The sequence below is a fragment of the Anarrhichthys ocellatus genome, unplaced genomic scaffold (genome assembly GCF_004355925.1).
Source record: "Anarrhichthys ocellatus isolate YVR2014 unplaced genomic scaffold, GSC_Weel_1.0 scaffold10, whole genome shotgun sequence".
Taxonomy (NCBI): domain Eukaryota; kingdom Metazoa; phylum Chordata; class Actinopteri; order Perciformes; family Anarhichadidae; genus Anarrhichthys; species Anarrhichthys ocellatus.
This window is the reverse complement of record NW_022280040.1, coordinates 5,526,176-5,547,714: the sequence shown is the minus strand read 5'-3', so window position 1 is coordinate 5,547,714 and position 21,539 is coordinate 5,526,176. Positions and strand designations below refer to the sequence as shown.

Sequence of the window (21,539 nt, the reverse complement as noted above, 5' to 3'; positions counted from 1 at the left end):
GACGTGCAGCAGATCCAATGGCGCGGCTCGCTGACGCACGACGCCGCCACGCGGGCCAATAGAGCCCCTCTGTGGGCGGGCCTCTCTCCATCGTATTCTGATTGAATCGGTCTAGTTTGTATTAGTTGGACGGGCAGAGCAGCAAGAAGAACGAGGGACTCTGGCACTAAACGCGGTGTCCGTGGATACTTGGCGTTCACTGATCCGTTACGGCAGATGCGGAATGATGTGAGCTCCGAAAAAAAGGCGCGTCAAATCGTGAGGGTTTTTTATTGTCTGCGATGCCTGAATCCTAGCAGGCTGCCTTTTACAAGGATGCATCTGACGGGAACTGCGCAGGGATGCCTCCGCTGAACATGGACAAAAAGGGCGTCTGTTACAATAATGAAGGCTTCTTCCTTTTTGTTTTGACCACCCACAAAATCACCGTACCGCTCGCCGTGGACCACTTACGCGCTCGTCTCATCCATTCCCACGCAGAACATTGCGCAGTGCAGTGAAAACGGGATATCGTGTTTTCAAATTGGTGGCGAGTATATAACCTAATGAGCTGCTATTCAAGTGGGTATCAAGTCCCAGTATAGGCTGTATACATCCTGCAGCGTGGTGGTGCACGGTCGATGTAAGGAGCTTCGTCCAGTGGTGAGAGCCACTCTCCGAGGGCACAGATGAGAGGCAAACAATACCATCAGCCACTGAAGTTGACAGCGCCTTGGGAGAAGGATGCCTTCTTTGGGAGGAAGCTTAAAACCTACAGGAATCATACCAAGATAATAGCGCAGCCGGGGATCGTGATGAAAGTCCTCCGCAGGAAGAGGATCGTGTTATTTATGGCCTACTTCTTACTACTGGTCCTCACTATGCTTAACTTGGCTAATTATAAATGGACTAAAGAGCCTCAGCAGTGCAATCATCAGATGAGGAGCACCACATATCAAAGCAGATCCGACATTCGCTTCCTGTACAGGCCCTCTTTGGCTAAAAAGAGACAGCTCATCTATGTTCTGACCACCTGGAGGTCGGGCTCGTCCTTTTTCGGGGAGCTTTTTAACCAAAACCCTGAAGTGTTCTTCTTGTATGAGCCGATGTGGCACATCTGGCAGAAACTGTACCCGGGTGACGCGGTGTCTTTACAAGGGGCAGCCAGGGACATGCTTAGCTCCTTGTACCGCTGTGATCTGTCTGTTTTCCAACTTTACAACAGCCCCGGGGGCAAGAATTTCACCTCCCTGGGACTATTTGGGGCCACCCTCAATAAAGTGGTGTGCTCCTACCCCCTCTGCTCCGCCTACAGGAAAGAGGTGGTGGGGATGGTGGATGATAAGGTGTGTAAAAAGTGCCCCCCTCAAAGCCTTAGACTGTTGGAGGAGGAGTGCCTCAAATATAGCACCATAGTCATTAAAGGGGTACGCATTTTGGACGTTAATGTGCTGGCCCCGCTCATGGAGGATCCATCCTTGGATTTGAAGGTGATACACCTGGTCAGAGACCCGCGGGCAGTGGCAAACTCCAGGATCAAATCCAGACACGGCCTGATACGGGAGAATTTACAAGTGGTCCGCAGCAGGGATCCTAAACTTCGCCGGATACCTTTTGTGGATCCTGGTCACAAAGCCAACAAGAAGGATGGCGCAGACTACCACTCCATAGGAGCCATGGAGGTGATCTGTGACCGCACCTCCAGGACTTTGAGGACTGCCTTAAACCCACCCAGCTGGCTGAAGGGGAAGTACATGGCAGTGCGGTACGAGGACCTGGTCGAGAACCCAGTTAAGACCTTGCGGAACATCTACCGCTTTGCCAACCTCACCTCCAACCACGACATCGAGTCATTTGCACTGAACATGACCAGTGGCTCCAGCTCCTCCTCTAAGCCATTCATAGTGTCGTCCAGGAACGCCACACAGGCTGCCAGTGCATGGAGGACAGTGCTCAGCATTCAACAGATCAAACAAGTGGAGGACTACTGTCACCATGCCATGTCTGTTCTGGGGTATGAAAGAGTCAGAACAGCCGGGGAGGCCAAAGACTTGAGCAAATCACTACTGACATACTCCAAACTGTGAAAACCTACTCTCCACCAAAGACCTTTTAATTTAATGTTCCTTTTGCATCGAGTGCCGTTTCCTCTTATTGTGGAATTAAAGCTTTACTTTAACTCCGTGTTGGAGGAGCTCCACGGGCCACATTTGGAATGTATCATGTTTCTCTCTGCTGTGGAATTTGAAAGGACCACTTCTTTTATACTGGAATATTGGATGTGACAATGTCAGGCCTGTGAACAATGACTTAGTGAAGCTGCAACAATGAAACTACAACTGTATAATTCATGTATCTTGTTATGATGACACTTCAAAGTGAATATTTTGAGGTTATTTTTGAATGTTCAAAACCTTACAAAAAAAGTTTTTTTTCAGTCTCCATACTGTCTGTAAAAGTGAAAATAGTTGATGACAGAAAAACAAAAAAGAACTGATTCAAAAAAAAAAAGCTCATTGCTGATGTTTATTTGTAAGATCTGGTTTAAGTCAGAGACAATCAATAAACTGGTTTGTTGATGTGCCATAGGTAGAGGTGTGATGACTAGGCTACATCAGAACAGCAGTAGTGATATTTCTAGTTTTTAAAAAACGAGGATGTTTTGATTTCTGTCACCAAGTCCTCGTAGGATGATATCATGCACTATGGACAATGTGTCATGGCTCTGGAGCTGGAGCGTCTCTCTCAGTGTCGGTGTAAGCAGCCTGTTCTACCATTTCAAAATGTTTACAATTGCTTGCTCTTATAAAAACACATGATCTGGGAATATTGCATATTGAGTAAAGTTCACAGTTAACAAGACAGTTTACGCATCTGTGTCGAACGACCCCCCACTGCTGTACAGTACATGTCGAAATCCTGATCAAAAACATAAGCACTAGACCAGTGGTTCTCAAAGTCCGGTGCATGAGGCAAAGTAAAACAGAATCCAACTCGGCGAGCCGCTGGCTTTAATCGATATTGTGGTATCAAAAAATGATATGCTGTTAACACGTATCTTTATTACGTATAGGGTTTGTAATCATTTTGTTCTTTATATTCATGAGATGTTTCAAGGCATCCCTTAGTTCAGTGCATTATGCATCACTGTGCCTTCCCTCACCATTTGAGAACCATTGTGCTGGAATAGCATCACACATTTGTTGCTATTCGCTGTAACTTAAAGGCGCCCTGTGGAGGTTCTGTTTACAGTCAGCGTTTCTCACCCACACACACCATGTGTATCCTTGAGGTCTACGTAACGTGCTGAGTGCATTTCATTCTTTATAAAACAATTGCAAAGCAAGTATGAAACATGCATTGTTAACAGCAAGGTTTACTTCTTCTACTTGGGGATTTAGATCCGTGGAATACTGTGAAGCCATGAGCAGAAATGTGTGTCCCGTCATCCACATGCATGTGCGTCCTCAGGCATGAGAGCAAACAAAGCGGGCACCCACGCCTAAAAACATTGCTCTATAATGTTATTAGTGGGGAAACACTCTACAGGGTACCTTTTAATAAGTATGTGTCATAAAGATGTTATTCATTGTAGTCAGAAATACTGTAAATGTTGTCAGAGAATTGGCTGTAAAAGGGAAATACACTAATATCAAATCACTTGAATACAAATTTAAAAGTTAAAGGGACACTTCATAAAAACAAAGCTCTATTTCCACTTCAACTCCATCCAGATTTTGATATGATTTGCTGAGGTTTAGAGGTTTGATTGCACTTCAGTGAAAACAGCTCAGTAGAATTTGGTTCGTGATGCTCAAAAAAGGCCAAAAATGACACTTGAAAAGCTCAACAAGCAGCGTCTTTTCTTGCTCAACAAGGTTACACAGAGACATTGTAAGCCCTAGTGAGCAGTTTCTTCTCCCTGCACAGAGATAGATGCTGTAGCTGGTGGGCGTACTTCAGTGAGTACTTCTCAGTGAAAACATTAAAAATATAGTTTTTTTTCTTCACCAGAAGTAGCTGCCATATGCCGAAAAGAGATACTGCCATTGAGTTTTCAAATTTTTATGTTTTGATATTAATAGCTTCCAATCTCAGCAAATCACACCAAAACTAGTGCGATTGTACTCGGAATTAAACCAACAATGAGAAATTAAACAAAAAATAATTGTGTTTTTTTGGGGGTAACTGTTTCTTTAAGGATTGAATTAAAGCTTGAGCGTCTCCACCTGAGGACTCGTGATGCTATGTTGCTATCACTCAGTCTCTGGCTCAGAACAAAAGTGAATTCAAACATCATTGCAAACAAAGGAGAAAGCAGTGTGCTTCTCTGCATCAAGTGAGGACTGAAACGGAGGAGCGTTCTATTAATGCACCCATGCATTCACAGCATAAAATGGAAAGCCCTCACTTCAAGGACAATGACTGTATTAACAGTCTGCATATTCACAAAGCCTAACCTTCACAGATTAGATGTGTGCAGTACACAACACCCTGCGTCACACAAGGGGAATGGGACCAAGAGATTTATAATGATGTACTCAGTAAGCAGCAAAGTCCAATCTCTAGAGAAGTCAGAGGGAAACCTCACTTGCTAATGGCCTCTGCCAAATGCTGTTAATATACTTTAACATTTGGAATTATTTTAGTCTGAAGCAGAATGAGCAAGTCGTGAAGGGGGGGATGTAAATTCAATGGAATACATTTTTAATCTGTTAAAAGGATTATAGCAGAAAATAGTGCAATATAAGTTTAATAAGGAGTTGGGGAAGAGCAAAGCAAAGATGGCACAAAAATACCATTTAGCGGATTATGGGAAATTTAGTAGCTTTCAATTCGAGAGCAATTCTTCCGAGTAGCATGAAGCTACTCCACTGGCAATTAATGTGTGACTTAACAAGCTGTATTTTCACCAGAACTGTTGCATCATCATTTTGCTTGCTGTGTGAAAAGTTCGTTGAGGTCAGTTTCTGCCTCCTGTTGGTTGTGTTAAACATTAGGCACTCGAAGGCAGAATGAATCATTCTTTTTCAGCAATTACATTCCTTGAAACTGGAGCAAAACAAGCCAAGAAAATAATCAGCAGAGCTACAGGAAGAGAGCAATGGCCTTCGTAATTCCTCCCTCTGCGAGTGTGTCTTTGCATGCACGTCAGCACAAGGGGAGAGCGTGACCTTTTCGGGAGCCATTGTAACGCCGACTCCCGGTCGGCTTCTCTCAGATGCCCTGGCCAGTGACCCCATTCACTGTGGGAGGCAGAGCCTTCGCCTCAGGGCAGCACGGTCTGATGAGCTTGGCTTGTAGATGACTCCTGGAGCGTCAGGCATCCCTGGCGAGAGCAGGAGCAGTGCCGAGTCCCAGGTCTCCCTCCAGCAGGTCTTCCTGGTGCGCTGATCCAGAGTCACCTCCTAGAGATCCAAGCTGGTTCTCCGTTTTCTCCAAGTCTGAGGGGGAGTCATCTGGTTCAGTCCCACACAGCTGCTCTTCGTCCTGAATGACAAGCAGTAACTTTAATTTTGTTCTGTTCTCTGAAGATGTTTACAGTATGTATTAACACAAGGGAAGTCTTACCTCCTGGACATGGGGGCTGAAGAGTCTGGCAAATACCCCACACCACTGTGGCAGTGAGTCGGTGAGGGGAGGGCCACAATGTGTCAGCACCGGCTTTAGATATCTGTGACCTTGTTAAGTCATAGTGGCAAAGGTGTGTAAGTGTCAATGACTGTAAATGACAGAGACGAAAATTGTTTTTCCTTTTCCAAATCTGGCTTCAGGTCACCAAGCTTTAATTGTAGCAGAACCAAAGAACATCAAACTAGGGACAAGTTAGTGAGATACTGTATGTGTAATGTGGCAGTTGTCTTTCACTGACGTGTTTTAGAGAATTCATAAAGGTTCAGAAGACAATTGTATTGACTTAGCTAAGTATGTTAAAAATGGGTGGGACCAAAGGATTTTGAGGGGGATGTTTATTGTTTAGCCGCAGATGTGGGAGGGCAAATCAGGACAGTGACTATGTTAGAAAGTATTGGTTAGAGTGAGTAATTCTTTTCTGCTGGGTAATTGTCTTCAGAAATAAAAGCCCACAATAAAATATGCAATAAAGAAAGACTTTCCAGGAGTGGGTGCAGAACTTGCAGGAAGAACTGCAGGGAGCTTGACAGAGATGCAAATTATTTACTCATAGAAAAAAGGCATCAACGCAAGAGGGGTCACTCTTGCACTTGTTTAAAACTTGAGGCAGCTAGTGTATATAAGTGTTGATTCAGTACAGGCAAGCATATTTCTAATCAGTGTTGAGAGCTGGAGTAGAACGGGCCCTTTTCAGATGTCATGTGTTGTGGTAAAGTCTCATGGCGGGGTTGTGGGCTGTGATGGTAGGTAGCAACTTGATAACAACAAAGACATATCGTACCGTCTAACGCCTCTTCTCAGGCCACATGTCTGCACACAGTAGATAGGTGACAGCCGATCTTGTGATACACTTGACTCTGTATCCTCTCCATTACAGACCCTTACAAATGACGGCACACAAACTAGCTTTAAGCTGAAAAAAAGTTTCTGATAATAATTGCCCTTCAGCAGGCGTTCACACTTTGCTCTCATTGCGCCTCGGAAAAAGACAAAACAATGTTTACCAATGTTATGATTTCTGTACAAAAGCAACCTTTGTACCTCAGAGTCTATAATTTAATAATGTGGTACTTAGGCAGCACGGAAGTACACAATCCCCTGGCATAAGCACATAAAACAAAGAGCAGAGGGAAATTATCTAATATGTTATTTGGCACCAATTCTTATTTTCCGGTGTCGTTATCAGCAAAATGCAAGAGGTGGGACTTATTCTGCCAGCAAAAAGGATTTATTTATAAATATCTCAAATGAGGGACAGAGAACGAGCACAGGGATGAAGGATGAAGAGGTAGAAAAGGGGGGAATAATGACTTCCGAGGGACCTGCAGGAATGAGTTGTCGTCTTGTCGGCATGGTGTCCTCTTGTTCCACGCTGGCATAACACTAGACAGCGATGGTAATTATAACTGTTAGAGCGGCTTTCTGCTCCACAAGGGTGTCAGGTTGTGTGTGTGTGTGTGCGTGTGTGTGTGAAAGTGCTGAGTAGTTGTGTGGGGGTAGAAACCCAACTGCTGCCTCAGCCATCATCGCAGCAAGCATCATTCCCTACCTGAGCGATAAATAGATTGATACAGATATAGATTATAATAGGTAAAATCATCTTGTTTAATCGTATTTTATAACATGGAGAATGTAATTATTTCTAATCTAAGAATATTCTTTGGCTGCGACCATATTCCCACGTTAAAAACAAATAGTTTGACATTTATTTATCTTTTCCTTTCTTCTTATTTCCAAAAATGTCTAAGAATACCTTTAGAACTTGTTGGTGGCTGTACAAAAAAAACTCATCTCACAATAACCAAGGATGGATCTAGTTTTATATCTTTACACCACTTAATACATCTACTCTACTACATTTCAGAGAGAGAAAACTATTGTACTTTATATCTCACTATATTTATCTGACAGCATTGTTTATGCCTTGCTACTGTGGTATATTATATAACAACACAAATATAGGGAACACAAGAGATTTAACTCCCGAGTCACAACCACAGACTCACAGACCGAGCCAACTGCATAATGTAGCCACCCCGGGTGGCCTGCGGGAAGCCAGACTCAAAACAAAAACAGCGGTTGCCAGCCCCGAAACCACAGTCTGCAAACCACTTCAGCAGGAAACATCAAACAGGCTTTGATGTCCATCAAAATCACTGCTTAAGAGTTAAATGTTTGTCCTAATGTGCCTTGAAGCCAGGCTGACAGGGAAACGTTTAAGGAAGCAGCAGTGTCTTTCGGATGAGACACCGGCAAGCCAAGCTGAGGTTCAATTACCTGGCAGCGGGTTCCAGGCTGAGGCTGCTCTCACCTGGTCCACATCAAAGCATCTCTATAATACGATTTTCTTTTCCATCAAGAGGAAACTATGGCCAGGTCTGTGCCTTTCATCCTACTCACAGCGTCTCACAGCGTCTCTCTCTCTCTCTCTCTCTCTCTCTCTCTCTCTCTCTCTCTGGAAGGACATGAGGTAATATCCAGCTCTGTGCTTTACAGGGATTTCACAACTTATACAACCACATTGACCTTTTCTGCATTTAGTGGTTTAACGGTCTGAATTTAAAATGTGTTTGATCAGGGACATGGTCACCAATCCTTACAGAACAATCTATAATGTAATCCATGAGTGTCTTTGTTCACACTAAATCAAAAGTAAAGCAAAAAATGTAAAGCTCAAAATATGAACACATTTTCAATGATTTCCCTCGATGAGTATAACTCATCATTTCCAATAACTAAGAATCACTTGAAGGTAGTGTTAACAGATCTTCCCTGTTGATTGAATTTGAGAGGACATGCAAAGTACAATCTAGAGGGGCCGCGTTAATACAGATATAAACAGTTACTGTTATTATGTCAGAGAAAACTGACTGCAATAACATGGATCAACAAGCCAAAGTATGCCACTTGTTTCTCACGCTATAGGACCCTTTGTTGTGAACAGCTACAACTATGAAGAGCAGCTACGAGATTTAGATTTTTAGGACAACTGGTTGACCCAAGAAGGTATTTCTTTCCATAAACAGCTCCATTTTGCCTAAAACAGTGCTAAACCTGCTCTCTTGCAGCTTTTCCAAACCAAAGTGAGTGGTTATTGATCTACCAACACTGTCAAATCATATATGTCCCCTAACAGTTACTCACTTTAAATGCACTTCTCAAAAACAAAAAAAAATCGAATATCAAATATTAACACAGCCATGCATAAAACGAATACTCAAAGTTAATGTGCTAGCAGACTCGCTTTCATTGTTGTGCAGCGGAGATAAGAGTCCATAAAATAAAATGATGTGCTCCCACTGAGCACCGGGCCAGGTCATGAGGCCATTAAGTGGTCAAATTAGATTAGCTTAAACTTAATGTCTGCATGAAATTCAGCTGCAGAGGACAGGACTGTTTTCTTACTGCCGAAATGATTTAAATACATTCACATACAGGATTCCAGCTCACCATGTAGTCGACAGCAAGTAAATTCAAGTAATTTTGTTTACTGCTGCAAGTTAGATGAAAATATCAATATTACTTACACGTCTGTCGGGTAAACATAAGGCTGCAGCTAGCAGCTTGTTAGCTTGGCTGGGCATATAGACTGGTAACAGGGGAAACAGCCAGCATGACTGTCCAAAGCTAACTAAATCAGGTTGTGGTTATACCCCCTGTAAAACCTCATGTTGTCTTTTTATGCACTTTGATATTGTGTGAAACTTACTTGTGAACATAGCCAGGATTGCCGCTTCCTTTATGCTGGAAACTGTTTTCCAAAAATGTCAAAATATCTCTCAACTATGTGATTTGTTCTGCCATCATAGTACATAAGGGTCTTTCTTCACCTTCCCTGAAATGAATCACTCTGCTAGTTTCCCTTGTACTCACTGTATGGTATCACTCGACAGACCAGTGCATTAACCATTGTGAGTTTGAGCAGATGTGAGAAGAAAGCAGTGAAAGGATACTTGTAGTCCAGACGGTGCCACAGGCCTCCTGACGTGTCTGGCCCCCCTGTAGCAACCTGTAGACCATGAGAGAACCACTGTTACTCATTGACACATTAGGACCCTCGGGGGTGACTACATGCGCTGCCTGATGGAAATGTTGAAAGCCTGCACCCCTGGATAGTCAGCGGGGCCATATCCAATGACCTCAGCTTTTACAAGTGGGACCAAGGGCCTTGTGCTTCAATAGGAAAATCTTGTTCGAAAAAATGGCAGAGCCCCGAGAGGTCCCTTCTTGCTACAGTAAGAACACGCCCCCAGCAGTGCCTGTGCGGACTCTCATTTTGGGCAAGGTTACATCTAACCATTTCCATAAGAAAGGGCCAGAGACTTGGCCTCACCTCTTCCCTGAGATCCCCTTCCAGCCTTACCTGCCACGCTGCCTATTTAGTCTGCCCCTCTGGCCTCATAATGCCAGGGAGCTGCCCAGACCATGTCCCATTCACAGTGTGCAGATACGCCAGGTCAAATAAGAAGATAAAAGAGAGGGGATGGAGAGCTGCTGGGAAGCACTGGCGGAAAGGTGGGAGGGGTGAGTGTGTGGACGTACCTGCACGACAAAAAATGCACTCAGAAGTGCCTGTGTGCCGGCAAGTATGCGCTACAGACTGTCATTTAGCAGGAAGCAAAAAGTGCATTTCTCCTCTTGAACCTCTTCTCCGCTTTGATGGCATGCAGTCCTCAAATAAACAACAGAGCCTAGATTAAGGGTAGAAGCTTTACGTGTCCGTGGAAGAGGATGGCAGGATATATGCTGTAAATCCTTGCTGTGCACAGTAGGTGTAGATATGCTGCATATTGTTGTCCCTGTAATGTGCAAAAATACTCTGTACTAGTAGTCAAGCACATACAGACTCAGAATGTGACGCAGTACAGCCCTGCAGCACTTTAGTGGTAATTAAAAATAGCTCTTAACCAAATGAAGTTTCATTGTCTTCGAATGGGATCGAGCCTCTCTCACTTTGTTGAGTTCCCTCCAGTGGGGAGAGCTGGCAACTAAGCAGAAAGCACAGCTTACAGCACAAGATCCTGAATACATTATGTAGAAACACTTTGTAAACAACAATGACTATACGTTTACATGTACACTTATATTCCACTATTGTGACAATATTCAGAATTTGATATGGCTCAGGTAAACATCATATTCCGTTGAAGAAATGAAAGAGGGAGACTCTGTTCTCACAGTTAAACAAGCTGGCACAACATCTCCTGCCGTTCCACTTTTCCATATTTTGACGTGATAAACGACATGTTAGGGCGTCAACCCCTGTCACACAGCTGAGATTGGCGTTAACTTGGGATGCACTGGCCTCGGTGACGAGGACGCAGTATGGGGTTGTTTAAGTTAATCAGAATATGGCTATATGTAAACGAGAATATTAGTGGATTATTCATTTTCATCAGCCATGTAAAGAGCTTATTAGGAATATTATCTTTTTCAGAATAAGGGCAAAGACTTTGATATTTGGTGCACGTAAACGTAAAAGTCAATGTAATTTATGTCAAGAATTGTGAATGAGTGATTAAAAGCTGTTGGGCTTCCATCTGCTAATCTGGAAAGCAAACAAAACTGCAAAGTTTTATTTTTTAGCCGTCTACAGAGATATTATTATAAAGATAATTGTATTACTGATTATTGTATCTTTGAAGCCTTGACAGCTGTTTTCTACTGACATCTGTAATTCTTCAATTCATATTGTGGGAATTAGCATATAAAACTCTAGATAGTTGTGGCACTGCATATTCAAATACAGTTCAATGCCAGAGGGGACAAAGGCTGCAGCAATAAACGAGAAAAAGAGTGGATAAAACATGGATTACTGAATAGTGACAAAGTGTTTTTACCTCAAAAGAAAGGTCCTCTGGATTTTCTTCTTCATCCGCACCCACACTGTAGAAAATGAAAAAAAGCACAGTCAACCCTGTCTCCATACAGTACAATGAAAAAGAGACAGACAAATCCCAGGGGTTTGATTCCCCACTGCATGTGAAGCTCTACCCGTTTTAAAGTCAATCTAGCGCTGCGTACGACTTGGCAATGAAAGTGAAAGTCAGCATGGAGTCCGGCTCAGTTTGAACATGACCTTTCGAAGAGTTTCATCGAAATCAGCCTCGTCTTCCACATAACACCTAGAAAATGTCAGCCGGGTAAACTTTTGACAAATGACAAACGACATTGCAATTATGCTTGATATTCTATGTGTCTGCAGTTATTATTACCCTGTCGAGGTGCGCACCCCTCTCTGCTGCAGGGCCCGCTCGAGCAGAGGGGCTGAGGGGAGAGGCCGAATGGCTGCTCGCTCGCTCTCAATTGAAATAAAGTGACTCAGCACCGGCCAGTGACAGCTTAGTGAGCTGCTTCATTGGGAGACAAAGGCGTTGTCTCAGTGTGCGCATGCATTCCTTGCATCTACACATGTACTGAGCATCCACACTACAGCTTTGTAGCATTTTCTGAAGACACATGATGATAATTTCCGATACATTTTTCCCACTTGACACCCAAAATCTATCATTTATGGTTATACAACAGCCAAAAAAACCTCCATTCAGTAGACTGAAGGTATAACATTTCCGAGCCTAGTGAGACGCTGTCGATGTTCGTTCCTACAGGTCAGCAGTTAACTCTAATAGCCTAGCATTACTGCTGCAAGGCTCAGGACATTTTGAGATAGCCTACCACTATCACTGTGCAGAGTGCAGTTTGAATGTGCTGACACCGAAGCCTTGAGAGGCTCCTGCAATAACACAACAGAGAGGAGATTGTCATCAGAGCGCTAAAGTTGTGCAGAATTTTGTCTTGGCTGCTTTCCCTCCACAATCCGTCTCCGGTGTCTGTCTCCTGTGTTTTTTAATATCTCCCTTTCTGATCATTGCTCTTATTGTTATTGGTTCTCACATTTCAGGTTAGTCTTTGTTTTGACTACGGTTTGAATTGAGAGGTCCGTTGATATGAAACTCAAGAAAACATCCTGGACATTGTTGTACTTGGTAATTAATATCATTTTGATCCTGTGGTCTATCCCATCAAACCATTCATCGTTGAGCCAGCTTCTGTCTCTCCCTCTGTTTCTTCCCTTTAAGTTCCTCTCTACACTCATCTTTATCTAATACACATCCATCTTTGTCTCTTTCCTCCTCTTTTTTACCAAAGAGTTTTTGAAAATCTTTCTGTCCGCTATCGGCGTTCATTGTCCTCCACTTTCATCCAACTCTTTCTCTACTAAAAATCAGATCACTCTTCCTGTCTTCATCACCTCCTACCTCCTCTTAAGTCTGTTTCTTTGTCTCCTCCTACCACCATATCCCTGCTATTGTCTTTATTTTCTGCCCACCACTTTTTCAGAACAGTAGAGAGAGGCACCAAGGTTGAAATTATGCTGAAACTGCACAGGGATGAAGGCAAAAAAGGGTTTTGGAGATCTACCTTTATTATGCAAGGTCTTTCCGGGTTTACATCGGAGCAAGTTGTTGTAGTGCAAAGTGTTATGGTGAACCCTCTTGGATGGGACAGGCTGTGACAGGCTCAAACGGCTTTCACTATGCATGACGCATTGCTTTCAGCTGGTGGGATACATTCCGTGCCGACAGACAGGCTCCGTCACTGAGCTAAGCCGATAGAAAAAGGAAAGGGCAGATAAGGTGTGAGTCGGAAAAGCAAGACAAGCTGAGGGTAGAGCGAAAAAAAGAATAGGGGGAGGAGAGCAAAAATAAGAGTTCCTGTTTTCTTGAGCATGATGGTGAGTGAGATAGTCTGTGCTGATATGAGAGTGACAGAATGAGTTGGTGCTGCTGGTGAGTGTGTTTGAGGGGGAGATATAGTGATTTGGTGACTTTGTGAGTGAAAGATTGACTAGTGGAGACAGGACAAGAAGCCAGAGACAGACAGAGAAAAATACATAAAAGAGAATAGAAAAGAGCTTTCTCTCTCAAAATCGAAGCAAGAGAGGAACAAGAAAAGCGAGGCAGGGCGTGTTTGTGAGTAGGACGACAGTTTTGTGTGTTGTGTCTTGGGGAGAATATTTTGCAGTCAGCCAGCCTGCTCTCGTTTTGAGATTGATATGACCCCTGTAAGCTGTTACCCTTATTTTCACACTGACACTCAATAAAGACAAATCAAGTGCAATCTTATCTAAAAACTCTGGGACCGTGAGTTCACAGAAATAAATCTGCAAATGAGTGAAAGTGGACCAGCCTGAAGCACACACTGGGAGAGAGGAAAGTGAGCGCAACGGGAGAGGAAAGTCTGTTATCTTTGCATACATTTATATCGACTGCTAGGGTTCTTGACAACTGCTGAGTCACAGATACTTCTGTGATGAGCCTCTACAGGAGTATGCGGTCCTCCCATGACCCGGTTACTTCCCAAAATGAGGCGGAGTTCCCTATTCTGCAGGGAAATAAAACCCTTGCAATAAAACCCAGTCAAAAAAGAAATGCACAATAGAGTAACTCAGTCTTCCACAATCTGGTAACATCGTAAGTTTCAGTTGTGGCTGCTATCCTACCAGTGTCTGCAGCCTCCAGAATCAACGTTGACGTTTCCTTTTCTGTTAGTGGGCTCTTTATGTGCCGATGCATTCTCCTTGTGCTGAGCTACGCTGCGACTAACATATCTCTGGTCACGTTCCAGGATGACAAAGCGCTCTGCACAGGGCCTTTACTGACGACTCATCCAGGCTTTCGGGGAATGTTGCTATTTGTTTCTATGTTTGGGCTATTTTTTAGGAGGGATAAAGAAAGTAGCTCCTTTTTTGTTTTTACTACATATATTGTCCAATGCATTTAGTACAAAAAAAGGATGAAATAACACTCCCAAGATGGATGCAGAGAGCACCCACGGTCACCCATAAACACCTCCTTACAAGAAAATACTTTAGAAATAGCTTTTGCTCTACCTCACAGAAAAGAGGAAGAGCAAAATAACTTGGCCTTGAGCAGTGGTGCAGCTTGTGTGTGTATGTGCACATACGTGTTTGCCTGTGCCTCTGTAGCGTTGTTATCTCAGACAGTAGTGGGCTGGTAAAGCTGTGCTTGCTCTGCTGTAGGCGCACTACACAAGGCCTCAAGAGAAGACATCACAACATCACAGACATGTCAACTACTTTGCTCATACGGCTCATTTATAAAACATCTTACCTATGAGGCAGTCTACGGGTAGAAGTTAACCGTGTTTACGTGCAGGCAAAACATTTTCCTCGCAATCGTTTCCTCAGGAGGAGAAAATCTCCTCTAGATGTGATTAGCAGCACTAGTTAATAAACATGCAGATGAGTTCAAGTACTTAAGTAGCATACACTCAACAGGCAGGGAAAATCAAGTTACAACACTCCCCTCTGCTGTGCTCACTCTTTGCACTTGCTGCTCAGAGACGGAGAGCGAGGGTGAGAGATAAATAGACGGGGGAGCACAGAGAGATAGAGACGGGGGACAATCAGAGACAGAGTCTCACAGGGACTGTTTTCTCTGTACTGTGAGTTTAGACAAGAGGAAAGCTGTAAGTCATCCTTCCAGTTTCCTGTTTGCAAATCCCATTTGGTTGTTCTTCTCACCAGGGATTCACATGGATTTCATATTCGACAGCAACACAAATCTGAATGTGGAACCAGCATCAAAATGAACACCATGCACAACATGAATATATATACGTATATATATATATATATATATATATATATATACACACAAATAAGGGAAAAGGGATGAGAAGTATAACCAGTATGACTGGCAGATGGGTGCGATGATTTGAATCTGGCTCAACTGTTTCCCACACAACATGGATTTAAATTGTCACATTGTATTAAGGTGCATTGCAAGCGCAGTCAATAAGAATACATTAATCTGCAGACTACACAGGGCAATAGTTGCTGTAATAAGATGACGAATGAAGAATATGCTCCGGCACAATACAATAGCTCGAACAGTCGTGTAAAAAAGAAGAAGTCGACAATGCAGACATCAGTGCCTGCAGTGACACAGACACTGATTGCAAGATCTCATTGTATTGACTGAAGTGATTAGAGTGAGTGACAAGAAAAAACAAGTGAGCATTTACGCAAAGACATGGCCCTCATTCAAACTGTTGAGACAGATGACTTCAAAGGAGCAATCTGAAATGTTTTATGCTCTTATAAATTAAAAGCACATTTAAATATATAATTGAACAGTTTGTCGTAATGATATTTGTTTCTCTAATTACAACTGAAATCATTTATAACTGTTGTCTAGATTGAGTATATGTATTAAAAGAGCTGTCAATCTAATTAGGAGTGACTGCATATTCCGACCCAAAAAATACGTTGAATCTGTGATATGTAGTAACAAACCACAAACATTTCACCCAAAACAAAATCTTGAAGTTGCACTGTAGATATTGTAAGAAAGTGTAACACACACACACACACACACACACACACACACACACACACACACACACACACACACACACACACACGTATGTATTGAGCTTTACATGTCTCAGTGTTACCACTCTGTAGTGGATGAGGATATAAAACAAAGAGCAATATAACATAAGCTTCCTTTCCTTTTACTGCAGTTTTACAAAAGAACAATCCATATATGGCCAAGTCTCTGACTGCAGTATTTAGGTCAATCTACTGAAACCTAGAGTGAGAGTCCCACTCTCTCTGCAGCTTTAACCTAAATTTCACATCCTTTGAGCTGGTATAAAAATAAAATTGGCAGAGTCGTGTGTGTACATAATAATAATAATAATAATAATAATAATCATGCATTTTATTTATAACGCACTTTTCATTAAAAAAATCTCAGAGTGCCACAGAGCCAGTACATAGTAAAAAAAACATAGTTAAAACATAATTAAAACAAACTATAATAAAATAAAATAACTAGTAAGCATAAAAAAAAACAGTGAATGAACAGAAACACAAAATAAATAACTGACAGTGATTTAGGTCAGAAACGCCTTCCTGAATAAAAAGGTTTTTAGGCCAGTTTTAAAAGAGACCAGTGTCTGTGTTGCCCTTAGGTGGTCAGGGAGACTGTTCCACAGGCATGGAGCTGCCGAGCCAAAGGCCCGGTCGCCCATGGTGCGGAGCTTGGTGTTGGGGACCCGGAGGAGCGAGCTGTTTGATGATCGGAGGGTGCGGGTGGAGATTTGGGGAGTGATGAGTTCTTGTAGGTAGGGAAGTGTGTGTCCATTTATGCATTTATGTGTGAGTAGTAGGACTTTGTAGTCAATCCGGAATGAGACAGGGAGCCAGTGTAGTGAGTGCAGAATGGGTGTTATGTGCTCATACTTCCGGACTCTCATCAGGATCCTGGCAGCGCTGTTTTGAATGTATTGCAGCTTCTGGATGTTCTTGGCAGTGATCCCAGTGAAGAGTGAGTTAGTCCAGTCCGAGCTTCTCTGCATCTGACAGGGTTAAAGTGGGGCGGAGTTTGGAGATGTTTTTGAGATGATAAAACAAGGTTTTGCACAGATGTTTTATGTGGTCATTAAAGGTCAGGTGTGGGACAAACCTAACTCCCAGATTAGTGACTGTGGAGGAGAGGGGGATGACCTGACCGTCGAAGGTGAGATGAGTTATGGAGGATGACTGAACCTGGTGTGGAGTGCCAACAAGGAGGGCTTCGGTTTTGCTACTGTTTAACTTGAGAAAGTTGTTGCTCATCCACGCCTTTATCTCCCCAAGAAAGACATGAGTGTGTGTATACTCTCACATGCACGTGTGAAAGTGAAATTAGTCAAACATCCATCTGTGCATGTTGCAGTGGGCTGCAAAGCATTTACAGAAGAACACGATTTACTGTCTTAGAGATAATGTATTGTGGTAAATATCTCATCTAACCAGACATCTAACCTGCCAACTGATACATGATCACCCACTCAACAGATGTCCACATATCATGTTATAATTTCTGTTGTTTAATCTGAGGCATGAGGGATAATTATGTAATGCCATTTTGGACATTGTTACTATCACAAACCCAATAACAGTCATTATTTTGACATTTTCACTGTTTTGAAATGCACCTGAGCGATATTGCAACTTGTAATTTAAATGTATTCAATGCTTCACAGTAAAAGTACAGTTTACCAATGTATTTGTCATGATCACTGCTAATTGACTGACAGAAAGGCTGTAAATAAACCAGAGTGAGCCATATTTATTCTGAAGAATTGATCTTTCTAGTGTTACATTATTTATGTGGTATTGTGTTTACAAGGAAATTTTACTTAATTTGCCACTTCCTTGCCTCAGTATTGTAGGTACAGTACTTGAGATTAAAGATACTTTGCTACTGTCTTCCACTGATTTGTTTTCCCTTGTATCATGTAATTGCTGTCGGGATCATACTGTGCTACATATATGAAATTTAAGGTGAAAAACTACATAAAAAAACTGCAATAATACTGTAATATATCTCTGTCTCAGTTTGAGTCTCTCCTACATTGTCTCACTGTGTCAACTGCTGGGGAGGAAGACACTCCTCCACCATGGAAGCTGACAGACATCAGTGTTTCAAACAGTGTCAGTTTAGTAGGAGGGGAGTCTTTTAGCATTTCAGCCAGCTGGATCCCTGTGGACAGACGGGGACAGCTGGGAGCAGAGGAGGCTGTGGGAGCCCAAGATATTCTTATCACACAGAATTCATTTCCCTTCTCACAACGATCACCTGGATGTCTCAGCATGACACAGGGAATTGGCCCAAATTTAGCCTGGAGGAGTCAGCGAGATACGGAGCATGGCAAGAATTGGCTGGATAACACCAGAAGATAACCTTTATCAAACTAGTATCATGTCTTCTTTAATGCAAACTATATTTTCAGTTAGTTGTTTGTCTTTTTTTTAACAGGGAAATGAGTGTTGAGTTACAGTTTAATTTGAGTAACAAATCAAAAGAAGTCCTTTCTTTTATTTACTCAGATTATTTTGTTCATTTTGCAATGTTTTTAGACCATGCTAGCTTTTTAAGATGAAAGAATGTGAAAAATGTTTATCCTCTAAATCTGTGCCACTTTGTTTCCCTGATTATTCAAAGGGATGGAAGGTGAGATATTACTTTTAAAGAACAGAGCTACAACCACCAGTCAACCAGTTTTGATGGTGCAGATTTACTGCCTTTAAGAAATAATAAGATTACTTTTGACAAATATATTACTAGTTAGCTATATTACTCGCTCAAAAGCTCTGCTTAAATAAAGAAACGTTGACCATTGGCATGTAATCAAAGCTGTTGCCCCCGTCCACAGCAGTTCATTGCTTTACTTCTGTTTCTCCAAACTGTGGGCTTGCTGACTGCTATCTACTGTGGGTAATACACTGTCTATAGATAAGTACCTCATACAACCCCCCTTCAAATTTCAATCTACCCCTTTAATTGTCCAAAATTTCCCAGAACTATTAATGATTGTGTGAAAGTGAAAGCTTTGCACATATATGGATGGCTATGTCAAAGTCTCTCAGCCCCATGTCAGATCCTTGAAATGCTGTAAAACCTCAAGCAGTTTAATGATCGTTAATGACTAGCAAAGTGTTTCAACTGAAAATACAATAAAAGCCTGTTACATTACCGCTCACTGATGGGAGTAATGTGCACGGCGAACTGGGAAATCATAATGAAAAGGGAGTTGTGGTCAGTGAAAAATCACCCAATATCAAAAACAAGATTGGTAATGAAGCTTTCAATAACTCGGAGAATCTCAGAGAAAGGACTTAGTGGTATAAGGATTAACATGACGAGGCAGCCTGTTTTGTGTGTTACATATGGCACTGGGCTAATGGCGCATTGTTTCCTGCTGCAGAGCTGACTGGAGGGAAATGGCTTACTTTTGTATTTTTGTACTTCACCTCAAGCTTAAAAGAGAAAAGTAAATTAAAGCTGCACTACCTCAAGACTTGAAAGGAAAAACTGGGACCGCTGTGTTACGTTTTTCAAGTGGAACTGACACAGCTAAGATGGCAAGAGATGACAGGAGTGGTGAGAAGATGAGGAAATGTATTTCTGTGTGTCTGCTGCCATAGCAGCCGGCTGGTCAGGATGACCATTAGTCGAATCTGCCAGATAAATCAGTGTCAAGTCACTGTTTCACGACCCCCATGCAGGGAGCTAGTATACCGTCTGCATATCCATGTCTGTAGATCCACACATGCATTTGCTGCAGCTGCATAAGTGGCCAGTAATAGTTGATTTGGAGAAGAATATAATCACCTGGTGCCTCATCTCCCTCTCATACTAAGACATTCTTCACAACGCTGCTGCTGCTGTGGGGGATATTGTTCTCTATATGTAGGTGCTGATGAAATTTTGAGGGAGAGTGGTGAATTATTTAAGAGGGAGGATTATGAAAGCAGTTTCTTGGAAGCGGGTATGAATCGATATGAGCCCTACCCATTACCACCACCTCCCCTCTTTTTTTTTGTCCCTGAAACCGCAGACCCTCTGAACAGAAGTCCAGACACATGGCCACGGGATAAGGCAGACTGGACAGACAGATGCACTGTGCCAGTGTGCGCAAGAGGCTTGATGAAATGCAGTACATGAGAAAGCCAGTTAGAAAGAGGATGGGATTGTGTATTTGTGTGTGTCTATGCGTGTGAGACCGACAGAAGGGCCTAACTCAGACTGACCACATCTACGGGAACAGATGGCCAACTCAAGGCCTGCCAAGTCTATTCTTCTTTTCCTCTGAGTCTACAGGCCAAGTGTAGAAGGCCATACACACAGATGTAGAGCATGCACACACACACAAGCCTACATTTCTGTGGGTGAAGTCTGACCCTTAGCTAGAACAGTTTCTTATAGTGGCCTCCGATGCAGATTTGATTTCATGGACTTGATTTGTGCAATGCCGATGCTCGGAGGCTTTCAAGACTGAATAAATGACCCTCGTTCAGCTCTCACTCTCTCATTTCACTTGATTGTTTCATAGTGAGTTAGTCTATGTCCATTTTTCTCTCTGTACCCCCCTCTCTTCGCTCGGTGTGTGCCCATTCTGCTGAACCATTAAATCCGTCTCTCCTTTCTCATCTGTGTATTGGGAGTCTGTGTTTGGCCGATGCTGTTGTTCTCTCTCTGGCAAATGATTTCCTGCCTGAAGAACAAGCAGTTGGGCGCAAACAAGAACCACCTCAGGGAGCTTAGATTTCACAGCACCGATCAAAGAGAAATGGACAGGTTTCACCCTTGTGGTTGCAGGGCAGAGCGATTCATCAGTCACGAGACAGAAAGAAATCATAGTGGCTCACAAAGATTGCATAGTGTTACCTTGACAGGTACCTCAGTATGCATGCGCCTTAACATTTACAATGAGTGGAGGAAAACACAAGACAAAAAAATGACAGATCAGAGACCGACGCATCCTCTCAAGCTGTGGACCGTACAGATGTTTCACAAACTGGGATTCATTACTTAATGCAGGAATAAAGTCATACAGGGCAAGGAATGCTAGCCATTAGATCATCAGTCGGTTTGAAAAAAAAGTCCAAATTGTGCAACATTTCAAGGTCTTAGCAATTAACTTGAAGAGTAAAATTTTTTCAGGCATCTGGAAAGAATGAAGAAAAAAACTGAATTTTCTTTAAAGAGTATAGAAATTAACTTGCTTCAATGGATTTTTAAAAACTTTTCAGGCTGTCTCCCTCTCTCTCCAAATTTCTGTCTCCATCTTTCTTCCCAATTTTCTTTCTGTAGTTCGTCTAGAAACTAAGGGCTAATTATGGAGGGCTAAAAATAATGGCTCTATAAATAAGAGGTGCCCACTGAGATTGATTGAGAGGCGAGGTCGCTAGGCAGCTGGGGATGTTGGGTAAGTTGGATTCATTAGCGCTTTCGGCTTCCAAAGAGTGGCCCCCACAATCCTCCCACACAAACACAAGCCACGGTTTCCCCATAATCAACACACACACACACACACACACACACACACACACACACACACACACA

At 42.7% G+C, this 21,539-nt stretch overlaps 2 protein-coding genes across 2 annotated transcripts in view; one reads left to right on the top strand and one right to left on the bottom strand.

Moving 5' to 3' along the window:
- Positions 1-112: 112 nt before the first annotated feature.
- Positions 113-3,333, top strand: chst2b (carbohydrate (N-acetylglucosamine-6-O) sulfotransferase 2b). The gene has a single exon (XM_031849952.1). It carries the CDS (start codon positions 669-671, stop codon positions 2,064-2,066), a length of 1,398 nt encoding a protein of 465 aa, XP_031705812.1. The 5' UTR covers positions 113-668; the 3' UTR covers positions 2,067-3,333.
- The window catches only part of LOC116384904 (sodium/hydrogen exchanger 9-like), a 53,202-nt gene continuing 34,151 nt past the window's right edge, over positions 2,489-21,539 (bottom strand). Inside the window, exons 13-16 of the mRNA XM_031849951.1 lie at positions 11,454-11,499; positions 9,567-9,622; positions 5,551-5,653; positions 2,489-5,469 (exon numbers count right to left, since the gene is read on the bottom strand). Of these exons, the coding sequence (XP_031705811.1) occupies positions 5,299-5,469; positions 5,551-5,653; positions 9,567-9,622; positions 11,454-11,499 (376 nt within the window). The 3' untranslated portion in view covers positions 2,489-5,298. The remainder of the gene's footprint in view (positions 5,470-5,550; positions 5,654-9,566; positions 9,623-11,453; positions 11,500-21,539) is intronic.

Excerpts from the sequence above, each read along its gene's own strand:
- chst2b (XM_031849952.1), top strand. The coding sequence starts at position 669 with ATGAGAGGCAAACAATACCATCAGCCACTGAAGTTGACAGCGCCTTGG.